Raw genomic sequence first — 14,873 nt, 5'->3', positions numbered from 1 at the left:
GGGGGGGGGGGGGCCCCCCCCCATCCACTCAGTGTGGTCCACTATAAACAGACAGATGTTACATGTGAGGTGAAGAGGAGAGTCCACGGCTGTAAAGTCCTTTTCCTCCTCACCTTCACCCGCAAGCAAGTCCTTAAGAGTAAGATAGACTTCCTCCACACACACACACACACACACACACACACACACACACACACACACACACGCACAGAATCCATGCACCTCTCAGTCCCCTCACCAACTCCTCTCCACCCCCTCTTCTGTCCCTGTGCAGCTATGAAACTTTATCTGGGGGAACACAAGCACACACACTTACGCACGAACACACATAAACACACTGACAAAAACAGCCACATCTGCACTACACATTTCCACATGATTCCCACATCGTAATTAGATCAGAAGTTTACAAGGATAGCCTCATAGACACTGTTGGCCACTTTCCCTCTGCTCCTATTCTCCCAAAGTTTCAACGCGCGCACACACACACACGCACGCACACACATGCACACACACATTCCTCCAGGGTGATTCAGGACAATTGTGCTCTCTCTAGCAATTGTTAAATTGGCAGAGATGATAAATACATTAAAGTTCAAACGAGGCCTGGATGGCACAAACTACACTGCTACAATACCACTGAACAGAGGTATTCTTCTGTGTTTTTGTGTGTGTGTGAGTTCATTGTGAGTCTATACTCTCACAATCTCACACACACACACACACACACACACACACACACACACGCCTGCTGTGCCTGCTGAATTGTGGAAACCTGCTCTTTCTCTCCACCATGCACCGAAGCTGCGCCTCCATAAATTCAATTCTTCGCTGCGTTTAGAAAACGTCGTTAAAAACCATAAAATCTCACTCCTTGGTTTTACAATCCCACTCGCTTAATTCAATCAGTGTAATAGAAGCTGAGTCATGTGGGCCTCGACTCTCCTCAGTGAAAACCAAGCACACACACACACACACACACACACACACACCTCTGACTTTCGGTATGCGAATAATGACTTTCATTTGATTTCAGAAAGTAAACATACATGACACTAACACAGTTCTTTTCAAATCAAAAGAACTATATTTGAGTTGTAGCACCTTTCTTTCCTTGTAGCTACACAGAGAGGATTTTCATACTTGATCAGTAGATGATTCAATTACAAATTTAGCCTAAAATAGTAGTTCCCAACCTTTTTGGCTTGTGTCGCATTCAAATAAATCAAATTCTATTCGCAGGTTGTAAAAAGATACACTTGTTTTCCTTCATAAATTGCTTCTTTTCAAAGAAAATTCTGTTTTATTTAATTTAATTTATTTAATCATCTTGTGAGCCCCTCAGATCTGTATCTTGGGACCTCTTGTGGAGTCCCAATACCAAGGCTGGGAACTATTGATCTATAAAAAGGAAGTCCAAAGTCCAAACCTCAAAGATATTTACAATGTACAATGATATAAAAGAGAGAAAAGCATCGAACAAGAGAGTGTCAAAACGGTTGGCAATTAATTGCTTCCATGCCAGTTTGCCCCAACCAGAGTTTAGATTCAAAAAGTACACCACATGAGAAGATGGGATCCAGAGAGACATAATCACTTCTTTTAGTTGTTCCAAACTGACAAATGTGAACCTGAGGAGCCTGAACCTCAGCCCCAATTTGAAACACATGCTTTACTCAAAGATGTGCTGACTGTACGACTAAATAAAGGAATAACATCGACCTGGGCATTCCTGGCGTGAGATGGAATTTTTCAATAGAAAGTATGAGATAGTAGCAGGGAATTACATAGCTGTGGTATGAAATGGCCACAGCAGCAACACGAATGTCTGAACTATGAGATTGACTGGAGTGATTCCAAGAGGTCGAGCGCCTGACTGGAGCGCAGGATCGATCAGACAGTACTAATGGATTAGGAAGGTCCGGCTAGATGCTGTGATATCTGTCAGCTGCTTCCATGTGTCCCCTTAAAAAAGTGACATCCCACAGATCAATATGTGGCGATCAGACTCACTGAACATTCAACCGGCCACAGATCAATAACACTTAGCCTCCCCTCTCCCAACCCCTAACTAGCCTAATGTGACAGAGGAAGACTGATGGGGGAAAGAACATCAACACACACACAACACACACACACACACACACACACACACACACACTTCAAAAAGGCTTAGGAGGTGTCAAACAAAAGGGCAGCATCTGCTCATGTGCTTTATGAGCGAGCAGAGAAAAAAAAAAAGGGAAAAAGACCCTCGTCTGACATTTCACATCGATATACAGAAGTGTAAAAGAGGAGCGCTGAAGATCTCCTCCACTTGACAAACTGACATGCTCTGCAGGAAAATACTCCTGTCTGGCTCTGCTGCCAAGACTTCCCTCCAGCCAAACGCTGTCTGGTGCCAAAAGTCACTCAAGCATTTTTCTGCACGGGGCATACACCACGCAGAGCGCCTCGCTCTGTTTCTGCATCAGAAATACTACCCCGCCTGGACCAGTGACCCATTCACTGTTTCACTGGGTGATGATGGGATCCATATGGGCCCAATTATATTTTTTTTCTTTCTTACTATTCTGGACTATTTATGCAGGGAAAAAAAAAAATCTGCCTGAACACACTTGTACCTTTCTAGCAAAAGTCAGAAGTTGTGCAGTTACGCAAATTTGCACAAGAGAGCTGCCAAGTGCAAACAAAGTCTTTGTTGAGTGGTGGGAGTTCAATGCCTTGCTCAAGAGGATCATTGTAATACTCAGCTGAGAAATGATGATTTACTACCACAATTGTTAAGCTGCTAGAACCAACTACTTCCCAGCTGAGTTTTTAAATTACAGAAAATCTTTAAAACTGAAATGACATCAGTGCAAATTAAATATCTACCTATAATATATCATACATAATATAATATAATAATATATATCTATATATAATATAGCAGAATTCAGGGAAACACTCAGAGAATCCAAATCCAAGGCTGGATGGTGGGTCCAGGTGGGCGGGGCTTGGGGCGTGGCTGTGAGTGGTGACTGCTTTGTTGTGACATCACAAAGTTACAGAAGTCCTGACGGCTGGTTTTAAGGCTCAGCTTCTGAATACAGGCTGTGTGCATTTCTCTGTGGACTGAGGCTTTGATACTTTCACAGTATTAATATAGAAGCTAGAGCAGATCTATAATCACACTACACATGGAAATTTACCTTTATACAACATCGAACCTTTGAGACGATTTTATTTAGACAAAAATCTTGTGCAGCTGCTTGTGTTTATACATCATTTAATATTTGGGAAGTTTTTCTACTCATATTTAATGCAAAAAAAATGTTTATATTCCTAAAGGCAAGTTAGGCAACCTTCTGACAAACTGGGACACATGCAAACTTTAAGACAAACTTCTGTCCTACAATCCTTTAGAAATGTAGAAGTCTCTGTCCAACTTCATCTGTCACCAACTGGGCAAAAGCATTTTCAGCTGACACATGGATGAAGAAATCACATCAAATTTAATAAACCAGCTTGCATGAGTACTTCGGCCTCAGTGCCAACTTGATGTCTACAACTACTGTCGGTCAGTAGTGTGAATTCCAAGCGGATTTTAATGATAAAATCGAACTCTTAAATGTCTTTATTTGACAATAACATCTTTTGTTTATGGTGGATCAATAAAGGAGAGAGAGAAAAAGGAAAAACAGAGGAGGATGACAAAAACAGAATCAGAGGATTGTTAACTCACTGCATCCGTCCTCGTCGCTGTGGTCCCCGCAATCGTTGTCTCCGTCGCACTGCCACTGGGCCGGGATGCAGGTACACTCCCCGAACGCACTGACCGCACACGTGAAGTGATTCCTCCCACACGAACACTCAGCGCTGCCCTGAATGCCTGCACACAGAAGGGAGAGAGGGTCAGAGGTCACACACGGTCAAGTTAAGTTGTGTTACTGGAATTCAAATAAGCAAATACTGATTAAACTTGTTTCACATACAGACATGCCTGGGTGTGAAAGTATTTAATGTGCAGATGGACTCATCTCAGTTGGAAAACCAAAACCTGCCTCTGAACCCTGACTCAGCTGACACTGAACAGGGGGAGGCTGCAGAGATTCAGACAGGGAGGACATTTAGTCTAACGCACATGACACAACTGACGATTCAAACGTGTGACTCCTTGCATTGTTTTTTTTGTTTTTTATTATGATTTATTCACCCTGCTTAACTCCTCTGTTTGTATGACACCACAACCACAGCCAAGCTGTTAGTGTAGTTTAATGGGATTCCCTATTTGATTTATGCTGCAGCTGTAAACTCCACCCGGCTGGGACTCTAACCTGGTTTCAGCTCTGATGAAATCAACTCAACCATGTTGTGAATGGATCAGTGGTTACAGTACTATCTCCATAAATTACCTTCATGGAGGTTTAAGTAAAAAAAAAAAGGTATTGGTAAAGTCCAAGTCAAGTCTCATATCAAGGGTCAAGTCCTCGAGGATGATTTCAAGTCCGCTGCGAGTCCGGTCTCTCAAAGCTGTGTCGTGTTTTTACATAGCTGAGACCATGTCCTTTCAACATACAGGCCTTACTAAAATATTCAAGCTGTGCAGGTCCTGCCTGATGTTGTCTTTTTTTTTAATTATAATTGTGGAATTTCACATAATCTAAAGTAGAAATTTAAATAGAAACAATTTTGCAACTTAAATCTGACCTTGCTCCAAGTCTTCAGCTCTACAGCAGAGCAGAGTCAAAATAACAACCTCTGCCAAACATTAACGGCTAATTAGCTAATGCTGAAATATTGCAGTGGTAACAAAATGACAGTTCAGGCTGCTGGTGTTCATGTGCTGCCGTCTTTGTTTTCAGAGAGCTCGGTATGTTAGCGGCGTTTCTCTGAGCCGCCGTCTGCCACGCGGCTTCTCTGTCACCTCTCCAACGAGCTGTGTACAGCTAACTACACCCTAACAGGGTCCATGCAGCCACACACTATGTCCCCATGTAGAAATGTGATTAATATGGTTTTCCTCTGGACAATTTGTGGCATTCAAAGAGAGCGATTAACATGTCTGATCTTAATGTGAATGGATTTCATTTAGTTAATCTCCTCTGCCAGAACATGAATTTGCGTGTTGCATGGGTAACAAACACAGTATTATGAGCATGACTGTAAACCAGTGTAGCCACAGGTAGTTTTAGCTCCTCAGAGTGAGGAGGTTTAATGAATCTGTGCTTGTTGTGTGACTGTTTATACTCGAGATCCCTTCTGACAAGCAGGATGACGTCTTGTTAAGAGAAGCACCAAGTGATTTATTCAGTGTTCAGAGTTTCTTCCCTGTCCTCAATAAACAGCTGACACTCATCAGCGTTATGATTCATGGAGTCAATAATGAGGTTTGTGAGCTAAAAATCGACCATGATGAAAACAATTCAGATGTTACTCAAAATAACATTAACAGGTATTTTTAAGTTTACATTTTTGTAAGTAAAAACATGGAGACAGTTACAGCTGAACAATATGCAAAATAAAAAATATTATTTTGGCAGATATTGCATTTGAGTCACAATTTCAGTTGGTCATTTTTGCATCTCTTTTTCACTGAAAGATATTAAAAATAAACAGTGGTTATGTGACTTTTGCTGGGGTTTGTACCAAACAAGTATGTCCCTTTACATCATTTATGGTCTGGTTGTTGTGGCGACACATTTTACCTACTGGATATTGCACTTGTGCAGCCCAAGAGACAGTATCATTAAATGCAAAAGTATTGCAAATTAGACAATTAGACCCTCACACACACTTTATCTTGTGGCACTAAAGTGCCTTGAGATAATGCATGTTGTTAATTGGCGCTATACAAATAAAAATTGATTTGAAATTGACTTGACCATCTATTCTTGACTCACTAGGCCAGTGGTTTCCCTCATTTGGGGCTTGACCCCATAAAACCAAGCAATATCTATTTGTGCAGTGGAAAGTTTTACTTCTCTCCTTCTGAGTAAATTATCTAGTAAATCACAAGAAGAGACTCACAGGTAGAATGGATACCTCTGTTAATAGCAGGAGCTTTAGCCAAAGAGCACATTATAAATAATGAAACATCTTCGGTCTCTCTGTACTGTAACTTGACCTTATTTTGATTTAGGAGAAATAAAGTTACATCAACCAGAAATACACAGTGTTTACTGGCCCTTTAATGTGGCCTCGTTTTTCTTACGCTGTGTGCACATGTGCACAGACAAACACAGTTTCCCAAAATACATAGTCAAACAAACATACACACACACACACACACACACACACGCACACACAGGATCCATACGTTCGCTCGGCTCTGGTTTCCCACCGCAGCAGAGAAAAACACGGCGTCACCACACCTTCAGACGCATCACAGCACATCACGTTCAGGACAGGAAATAAATAAAGGTTTCCCATTTTGCTCTCACTTTGAAGCCTATTAATGACCATCTGTGTGTGTGTGTGTGTGTGTGTGTGTGTGTGTGTGTGTGTGTGTGTGTGTGTGTGTCTATTTTGCTGAAACTGGCCTGCCGCAACAAACCCAGAGTTTCTTGGAACACACATAGTGTATGTGTGTATGTGTGCATGTGTATGTGTGCATGTGTGCATGTGTGTGTGTGTGTGTGTGTGTGTGGTTCCTGGCCTCCTCACAAAGGCATCAGTCAACCCAGGAGGGCCTGGCAGAGAGAGCTCAGTAACCTTCAGATCCCTCCCACAGCACTAAATTAATGGCCTCTTTCTTTTCATTTCCCTCTCTCCCTCTCTTTCTCCTCATTCTTCTCTTTCCACCATCCCCTCTTCACACTTCCCCTTCAGCTGCCTCTCTTCTTTTCTCCTCTTCCCCACTTTTTTCCTCTCCCCTCCCCTCGTTTCCAGAGGGAAACAGGGATGCCGTCATCCAAGTCTTCCTGTCTTTAAAGTTGTCTTTCTAATTTTCTTGCACAGTGTGTAGTTCCTGAGGTTCTGGGACAGCGAGGGAGGGGGTGTGCCATTTACACTCTGAGAGACAGACAGGACAATCACAGACAGACAGGTACAGACTAAGGCCTGAAAATCTCCAACTGAGACTAATTCCTGATACTACATAGCATCCACAGCAATGGCTTATACTGGAGTGTTGTGAGCTGTGCTGGATTTGTAATGTAAAGCACGTTATGTGTGTTTTATTCATCTGTGTGTGTGTGTGTGTTTTGGTTTGCACTGAGCTAAATTAGAGTCTGTGAGCTGGAGCAGAAGTCGTGTCAACATGAAGCCACATCTCAGGCCGAGCATTTGTCAAACATACTGGAGCCATTTGCTCCGACCGGAGCCGAAGAAACGTACAGCTTTTCGCAGGAGACCATCACACACACACACACATACACACACACACACACACACACACACTACGCTGCACATGCATGAACATCTTATTCTCAGTCCTGCATCAAGATTTAGGTGATGTGACAATATATTCACAGCAATATGTCAGCAGGAGATTTGATATTGTGCTGGTTGTCCAGGACCACTGTGGCTAGTGTTGCAAATCTATTTGTCTATTATTAGTCAATTAAATACCACTAATAGACAATTATTAAATTCTATTTAATAATCTAATCTATTAATGGTTTCTCAAAATATTTTCCAGAAGATGCACCATTTCATAAAATACTTTTCTGATTCTATATGACACATCAGCCAATACTGGAAGGTTGCAGATACATCTCAGCGGTGTAGATCCCGGCAGATGAGCAACAAGACGAATCTAAGGGATCCATATCCAATTTGTTTTTTTTACGTCCAAACATTACCATCAGATGACATGTTGTTATCGTATCATTTATCATCATCTCCTAAAGATATCTCAAATAACATTAGCATCAGTCTCAAAAATCCGGAATCAGTCAATCGATTCGCGGCACAGGTAGAGAACTGTGTATACGTCGAGATATTTTGTGTAACTGATGATGAACTAGAATTACAATAACTCTAACAACCAAGTCAAGTTACAGTTAACATCAATTCCTGTCCAGACTCATATAATATATGTAGTGAAGACCTAAATAGAATAGAAATTAGCAAATGTATTGTGTTTTTGCAGAACATTATGATGTCACAGTGAAGGTCTAATCAGTAACTGGAGGATTTATTTAAAAATATAATTATTTTTCAGGTAATTTATATTTTCCAGATTATTTTAAAGAGGTTACATGAAACTACCTTTTTTTCAGATTGCAGAGTTTGAGGATTTCCACACACAGTAACGCGACCGCTGTGTCAACGTCGGTCAAACCGGAAAAAAAGCTGAGCAGACATGAAAGCAAAACATATCTGCTAGAAAGAACAAGGAAGACGGAAGCACCTGCTCCACAGTAAAGGAAAAGAAATGACTGTTATGCTACTGATACTGTGTCACCACTGACAGGTACGCACAGAACTGGCACAAGCGCATCAGCCACACATTAACAGTCTCATGCTACAAATGCCATGAAAAACAGAAAACGTTCAAAGCTGTCAAATCAGAAAAATAAAATTGTCAAATATGGTGTGAATACTTTTCCACATGGGTGGGCAGAGACTTGCTAACGCTTCCAGTCTGTTCTGGAAGAGAAATGACTGTTTTTACGAGGTAAAAGTGCCAAAAAGACAACGCCAACATCAGTTCGAGGTCTTGTAACCTCGCCACCAAAAATAATCGCAACATCCAAACTCGGATTAAGGAAGCAAAAGGACGCTGATGTGAACTGATGAAGCCGATAATGACGAGTGAAACATCAACACACAAAGCATTCATTTTAAGAAACAAGTGTGAATGTGTGTGTCGACCAGCAGACAGACCGATATCGCCTTTATCCTGAGAGCACGAAGCTCCTGACGAGGTAAAGACGGAATCGTCGCCACTCGCTAGATTGTTATGCAAGGCTGCAGACAAACACACAAGCACACATACACACCACACAGCAGCAGCAGCCAGCCGTGGCAGCGCGGCGCTTTCAAGAGCGCCAGCATGACAAGCCTCTGATGCATTACACAGATAGCAGATCACATGCTGGGCTGTTTTCTAGAGACAGTGGATCTCTTTGAGCTGCGAGTGCAAAGTTTAGCAACAATACGTGATTCAGTCTATTAAAAGGAAGTTTAACTGGGGCAGGAACAATGGAGTCACCTGTGGACATTTTTAAACCACATTTTTTTGTCAGTAGATCAGTTTGACACAGTGAACTGGAAGAGCTGCAGATGCTTACTGCATAAACATAGTATATTCAATATACAAAACTAAGGTAAACAGTGACTTTTCTGCCTGTGACTCCGGTAAAGTTGTTCTAAAGTCAATAAATGCTGCTTGACCTTTTCTTTTAAAAGGTCCCATATTGTATAAAGGTCTCTGTCCATGTGTTGTTTGATCATAAAGCAGGTCTAGGTTCTATATTAATACTGTGAAAGTACCAAAGTGCTCAGTCCACAAAGAAATGCACACAGCCTGTATTCAGGAACTGAGTCTTAAAACCAGCCGTCAGGACTTCTGTAACTTTGTGATGTCACAACAAAGCAGTCACTGTCCTCAGCTATGCCCCGAAGCCCCGCCCACCTGGACCCACCAAACCAACCTTGCAGGATTTGGTTTCTCTGAGTATAATTACTTGAAATCTGTTGTATTTCTATTGGATCACTCAGAAAACAGTCGGCCAATCAGAAGAGAGGCTCAGAGCCTCCTCTCTTCTGATTGACAGAGGTCAAACCCAATGAGAAAGGAGGAAACCGTTTCTACCCAATAAGAGGTGCAGGCTGATGTGTTGAACCTGCTCTTCAGGCCAACAGTGACACACGCAACTAAACTCTCACTTCACCTGCTGCTGGTGTATGAGCTGTGAGTCAGACAGGAACCTCCAGCAGAGAAAAAGAAAACAAAGACCACCAAAGATCCTTCACTGCTGGTTACTATAGCCTGAAACTGTCTAAACAGACCTGGTGTGGAACAAGACAGGTGGTCTCCCCACCCCCACCCCACCCCGCCCATCCCCCAAAGGTAAACACAGATGATCCCGCAAACCCATCCTGACACCACGCCTAAACCTGACCCACCTACAGCAGGAAGCCAGCCGCCAAAAGCCTGTGTTCACCGACCAAACCGAACCGGAAGAGGCCACGTCGTAGGAGTCTCAGATCTAACCAGGTGGCATTCAAACTCTATTTCACAATTTGCTGTTGTTAAATAGTTAAATGACGAGTGTGAAGAGTTGAGGAGAGAGCAGTGGGGCCAAAACACACAATGGTAACCCAGCCCGGAGAGCGGGTGGCCACACGCTTTGAACGATGTCAAAAGGCTGCCAGTTAATTAGGCGTGGACCTCCCTGGAGACTACCTGGAGGGTCGGAGCCGCGTCTTTCTTTCACTGCATGAGTGTACTGCTATAAAAAGTGATAAGCGGGAAATTGGGGGGGGGGGGGGAGAACCATCTGACCATGTGAAGGGTGAGACAGGCGCAAGGAGGGAATGAGTCAAACCTTTTGTCTGCCCTCTGTCTTCCTGCCACCCGTCCACTGCTGGTGTCGAGCTGTTAAAGTGACACTTCAGAGAGACAGCTGCGCCTCAGCGTGTCAGCAACTGTTCAGCCCGAGCAGACCCAAACCAGCTGCACGGCACAGCGTCGCACGGCGCTGCACAGTGACAATGGACGCCACTGGTTCCCCACCTCGCTGTCAGACAACGACGCGTTCATCCTTCGTCACTTCTCACCGTGAGAGACTGCTGACGGAGCGAGACGCCTGACTGCTCACGTACACTGGATTGCCTGTTCACCTGTACCGTCATTCACCATTCATACTGAATGAAGAGCTGCAACTGTGGTTTTGGCTTTTCTTGATAGCGAGGTATCACTGAGTGGTGAAAATACCACCACTACCAGGACTTTGCACCAGCTGTTTTTATGTAAAGACATTTAAAAGAAAACTGGCCATTCTTGACATCTTTTAGATGTAGTGTCATATTTTAATAAACATTCTGTGACATCAGAATGAAAAAGCAAATAAACTCTATTGAGGAGCTGGCAGGATTCATTTGTAAGGCTGATGTATTGCTTGAATTTTAAATTCCAAAGGCCGATGTTCTGGCACATCCTGCCCTCTTCAGGATGAATTCAACGCTAAACTGAGCTAATTACATGTAAATGGAAGAGAGTGAACATGGTAAACTTCATGTCAGACATTTCCCAGAAGACTCTGTTCACTTCCTCTCTGCGATGACTGTCAGAAAACATCTCAGACAAAAAAACAGCAACAGCATAAAAACTCCTTTCAGTTAAACTTCCCTGTATAATTCCATCCATAAGTAACACGACAGACTGTTTTGGTCATGTTCAAACACTTTCTGTAACAAAACATATAAGAGCAAAAATCTTATAAGACGGGCGTCTGTGATCTAACTTGTGTCAGTTTACGGGTCCTTGATGTGAAAAGGTTTGAGAACCACAGCTGTAGAGGGACAAATAAGAACCTAACTGTGTTTTTATATCCTACATTTGCACCTAATTAAATGTGAAAGTAGTAATATGAAGATAGACACTTCTCAAAGTGCTTCCTTCAATGCGCTCTGCTGTCTGTGAAGCTCAGATGAATTTAATAGACGCTCAAATTAGGCATCATCGTTTTGAATTGGACTTGACCCAGTCATGACACCATACTCGACAAGCCGTCGGTAAATATAACGGTAACATAAACTGGAAATCAACACAAACTGTGATTAATGAGGCTGAATGTTAAAAAAAAGTTTAGTAGGCAAAATGAGTAATCTTTGGCCTTTAGTGTAATTTTCAAAGAAAAAAAATGAATCTGTCAAATATTAATATACCCTCATCTCACACAGCAGACCGTCTCACTTTCAGTTTCGATCTGGTCTATTACATTCAACGCCGCAATACGAGATGAGTGAGCGAGAGTGAGGGAGAGAGGGCGTGATCACACTGCTAATAACTCTGGACTCTAACACTTACACACTTTGCTGCAAAACTGCTCACTGTCACTTAAAGAGCTTCACACTTTTTTTTTTGTGGAAAACAGCTGCTGCCTCCTGCTGCTGGAAATTAGGCTGATGAGAGCGTTGAGACTGAACCACTCAGTCAGTGTTGTATAAGCTCACATTTCAGAGGAGCTACAGAATGGGAAAGTATGTGCAAAGTACTGAGCGGTAGCTCAAAGTTCAGTTCACAAAGAATAAAATTAACTAGTTCGTGCTCATTTCTTAAGAAATTCTTTTTGAGTGGAACCATTTCCTGCCCATCATCCCCAGCTCTCAATCACTGCCACTTCACCACACGAATTACTGTTCAGTTACTTTCAAAAGCCAAGAAAATACAATGTGAGTATATGTTTTACGTGGATATTCTGTGAGTTTGACTCAGGTGGAGGAACTCTGCAGATGTCAGCTCATGGTCTGACCCCTTCTTAAATGATTTCTTGTGATTATCATTCACTCACAGATACTTCAAAAGACTGGTTGTGTGCTTCAACTTGATCAGTCATTTCAAATTTATTGCCGATGCGGATGACTTTTCTTTTTTTCCAGACCTGGCGGACACAAATTTGGATAAAAATACAAGACAGAATCTGCACGGATTTGTTCAAACAAGTCCTTTAAATGTTGATGTCAACTGGCTTCAGCAGCACCAGCAGCTTCAGCAGCACCAGCAGCACGCTGGGGGCCGTCAATCCTCGGCTGCTGCCATAAAACACACTTCTTTTTGCTTTTTTTAGCGTATTACCACCACAACCGAGTACGTTCATTGTTTGCAAACGGACACGATCAGTTCTTTGTGCAGCGTTCATGCACAACGCTGCACACAGTAGATGTTCCACAAAACCAAAACAATAAGCTCAAAGAACCAAAAATGCTCCATAAAGAGTTGGTGATGATGAAGAGGATTTCTCACCTTTCACTTCACTCATCATTTACATATAAAAGACATTTTTACACACCATTTCCCAGGCTCATGTTCCTTTTTTTTTTTTAATATCCATATTTCTCTAAAGCCGCTGAAACACTCAAAGAACACATTGACTGAATTCCCTGCGGTTATGATGGCTCTGGGTTAAGCTGACTTGGCTTCAAGATGCCAAACAGCTCATCCTCCCTGCCTGTTCCCCCCTCTTTGTCGGCTCATCTCCACCTACTAATTTGCCCACCATAGGTCAGGCCACTCTTGATGCGGCAAGCTGGTAACCACAGCAGCACATGTTGAAGGCCTGCTGGGAAAAAAAAAAGACACAAGTGTGGAGGAACAGCATGTGTGAGCAGATGCACACATGTACCACTTTTCAAACGCACAGGGAAATTCTTCAGACGCTTAAAATATCCGGTTTGCGCGCACAAGAATGTAAACAAAGTAGCAGACAAACAAGTTCAGAGTTGATGCCAAGTCTTCAAAGCATTGCTAGAAATCTTCCTGGACATGCCCGTCATCACAAGCTCATCCTGCCGGTTATCTCAGTCACACACTACACACACACACACAGGAGGGTCTGAAATGTGCAGCAGTTGGTCAGCAGCGGGGTTCTTTTCACGCCTGCTCATCTCAGACTTTCATTAAAACTCCAGTCTTATCACAGCACAGCACTCAATCACTTTCTTATAACATACTGTAACTCAGCAGGGCGCCGCGTGTGTGTATGTGTGTGTGTGTCTGGGTGTGTTGTTGGCAATGCCTGTAAAAGCTTAACCATGATGACGCTTCCCCAAACCTGACCAGAGGCTTCATTACACAACGCCAGTGCTGAATGTTCATCATGTGCGGTACTACATGCAACACCAGGCGCACACACACACACACACACACACACACACACACACACACACACACACACACACACACACACACACACTCAGCCAAGTCATTGCCTATTAACCAAGTCCGACCCAGAGGCATGTGGGAGGATACTGTCCTTTATTCCCCTGAAATGAGCGAAAAAAACATAATTACACGCTCGGTGATATATCATGGTCCTGCTGCTGTGGGTAAAAAATAAAGGCCTCACACACACACACACACACACACACACACACACACACACACGGAGTGTCATCATCCATGGCCGGCCAGCAGTCTCTCTGAAGTCAGTTCAAAGATAACACTGACTTGGCCAGGGATGAGTGGACGGCTGCTGGACGGGCATGTGGGCCGGCACCACCGGGCGTGGGTGGTTGGGGGGATACATGCGAATGAAAAAAAAAAAAAAAAAAAAAAAAAAAAAGACAGAAAGTAGACAGACATACTGTACATTCGCTGTAAGTGTAGTGTTCATGTTATTTTACTTAAGAGGTGAAATAAATCTCGTCAGCATTTTATAATAATCCCACATAATCCCACAAATCTCATTTTGTCCCGGCAAAGTGTCAAAATCTCAAACTATAACAGAACCAGGATGCAACTTGGAGTGAAAAGCTCCACCGACACGAAACAAGCCTCCAACTTTCAAAACTGCATCCTCCAAAAATATATGTTTATCATTTTCCTGTGAATATTCACATTCTACATGTGATTTTATCTGCTTGTGTGGTGCATTCATCATACTTTTATTCTCCATTTATTGTTTGTGTACTGTATAATTGCATTATTTTTTTCTGCATTGTACTATTTGCTAAGATTTATTTGTACAGAACCATGTGCAATATTATATCCATGTTGTCAGAGTTAAAGCTAATTTTCATTTGCATTAAATAATTAGCTAAAAAACAATATTTGCTTCTAATTTACAGACAGACGGATGAGACCGGAAGACAGATAAGCAGGTAGGCAGGTACAGACAACAGGTAGCTGCATACAGGTCGCAGGACTGGGAGTCCACAGAGTGAGCGGCGCAAAGCAAAACGCACAGAGACGTTAACAAACGATGTGGCGACAGCCT

The 14,873-nt window shown here is 42.7% G+C and overlaps 1 protein-coding gene across 2 annotated transcripts in view; it reads right to left on the bottom strand.

Moving 5' to 3' along the window:
* Nucleotides 1-14,873, bottom strand: part of lrp4 (low density lipoprotein receptor-related protein 4) — a 117,389-nt gene that overhangs the window by 59,653 nt on the left and 42,863 nt on the right. For both annotated transcript variants that reach the window (XM_023404171.2, XM_087173452.1), the window contains exon 2: nucleotides 3,728-3,874. In XM_023404171.2, the coding sequence (XP_023259939.1) occupies nucleotides 3,728-3,874 (147 nt within the window). The remainder of the gene's footprint in view (nucleotides 1-3,727; nucleotides 3,875-14,873) is intronic.

The sequence above is a fragment of the Seriola lalandi genome, unplaced genomic scaffold (assembly GCF_002814215.2).
Source record: "Seriola lalandi dorsalis isolate HSWRI2012SDOR001 ecotype SW California unplaced genomic scaffold, Sedor1 jcf7180002054228, whole genome shotgun sequence".
In the NCBI taxonomy this organism is placed as follows: Eukaryota; Metazoa; Chordata; class Actinopteri; order Carangiformes; family Carangidae; genus Seriola; species Seriola lalandi.
Note: the sequence above shows the minus strand (reverse complement) of the source record. Positions and strands in the feature narration are given on the sequence as shown.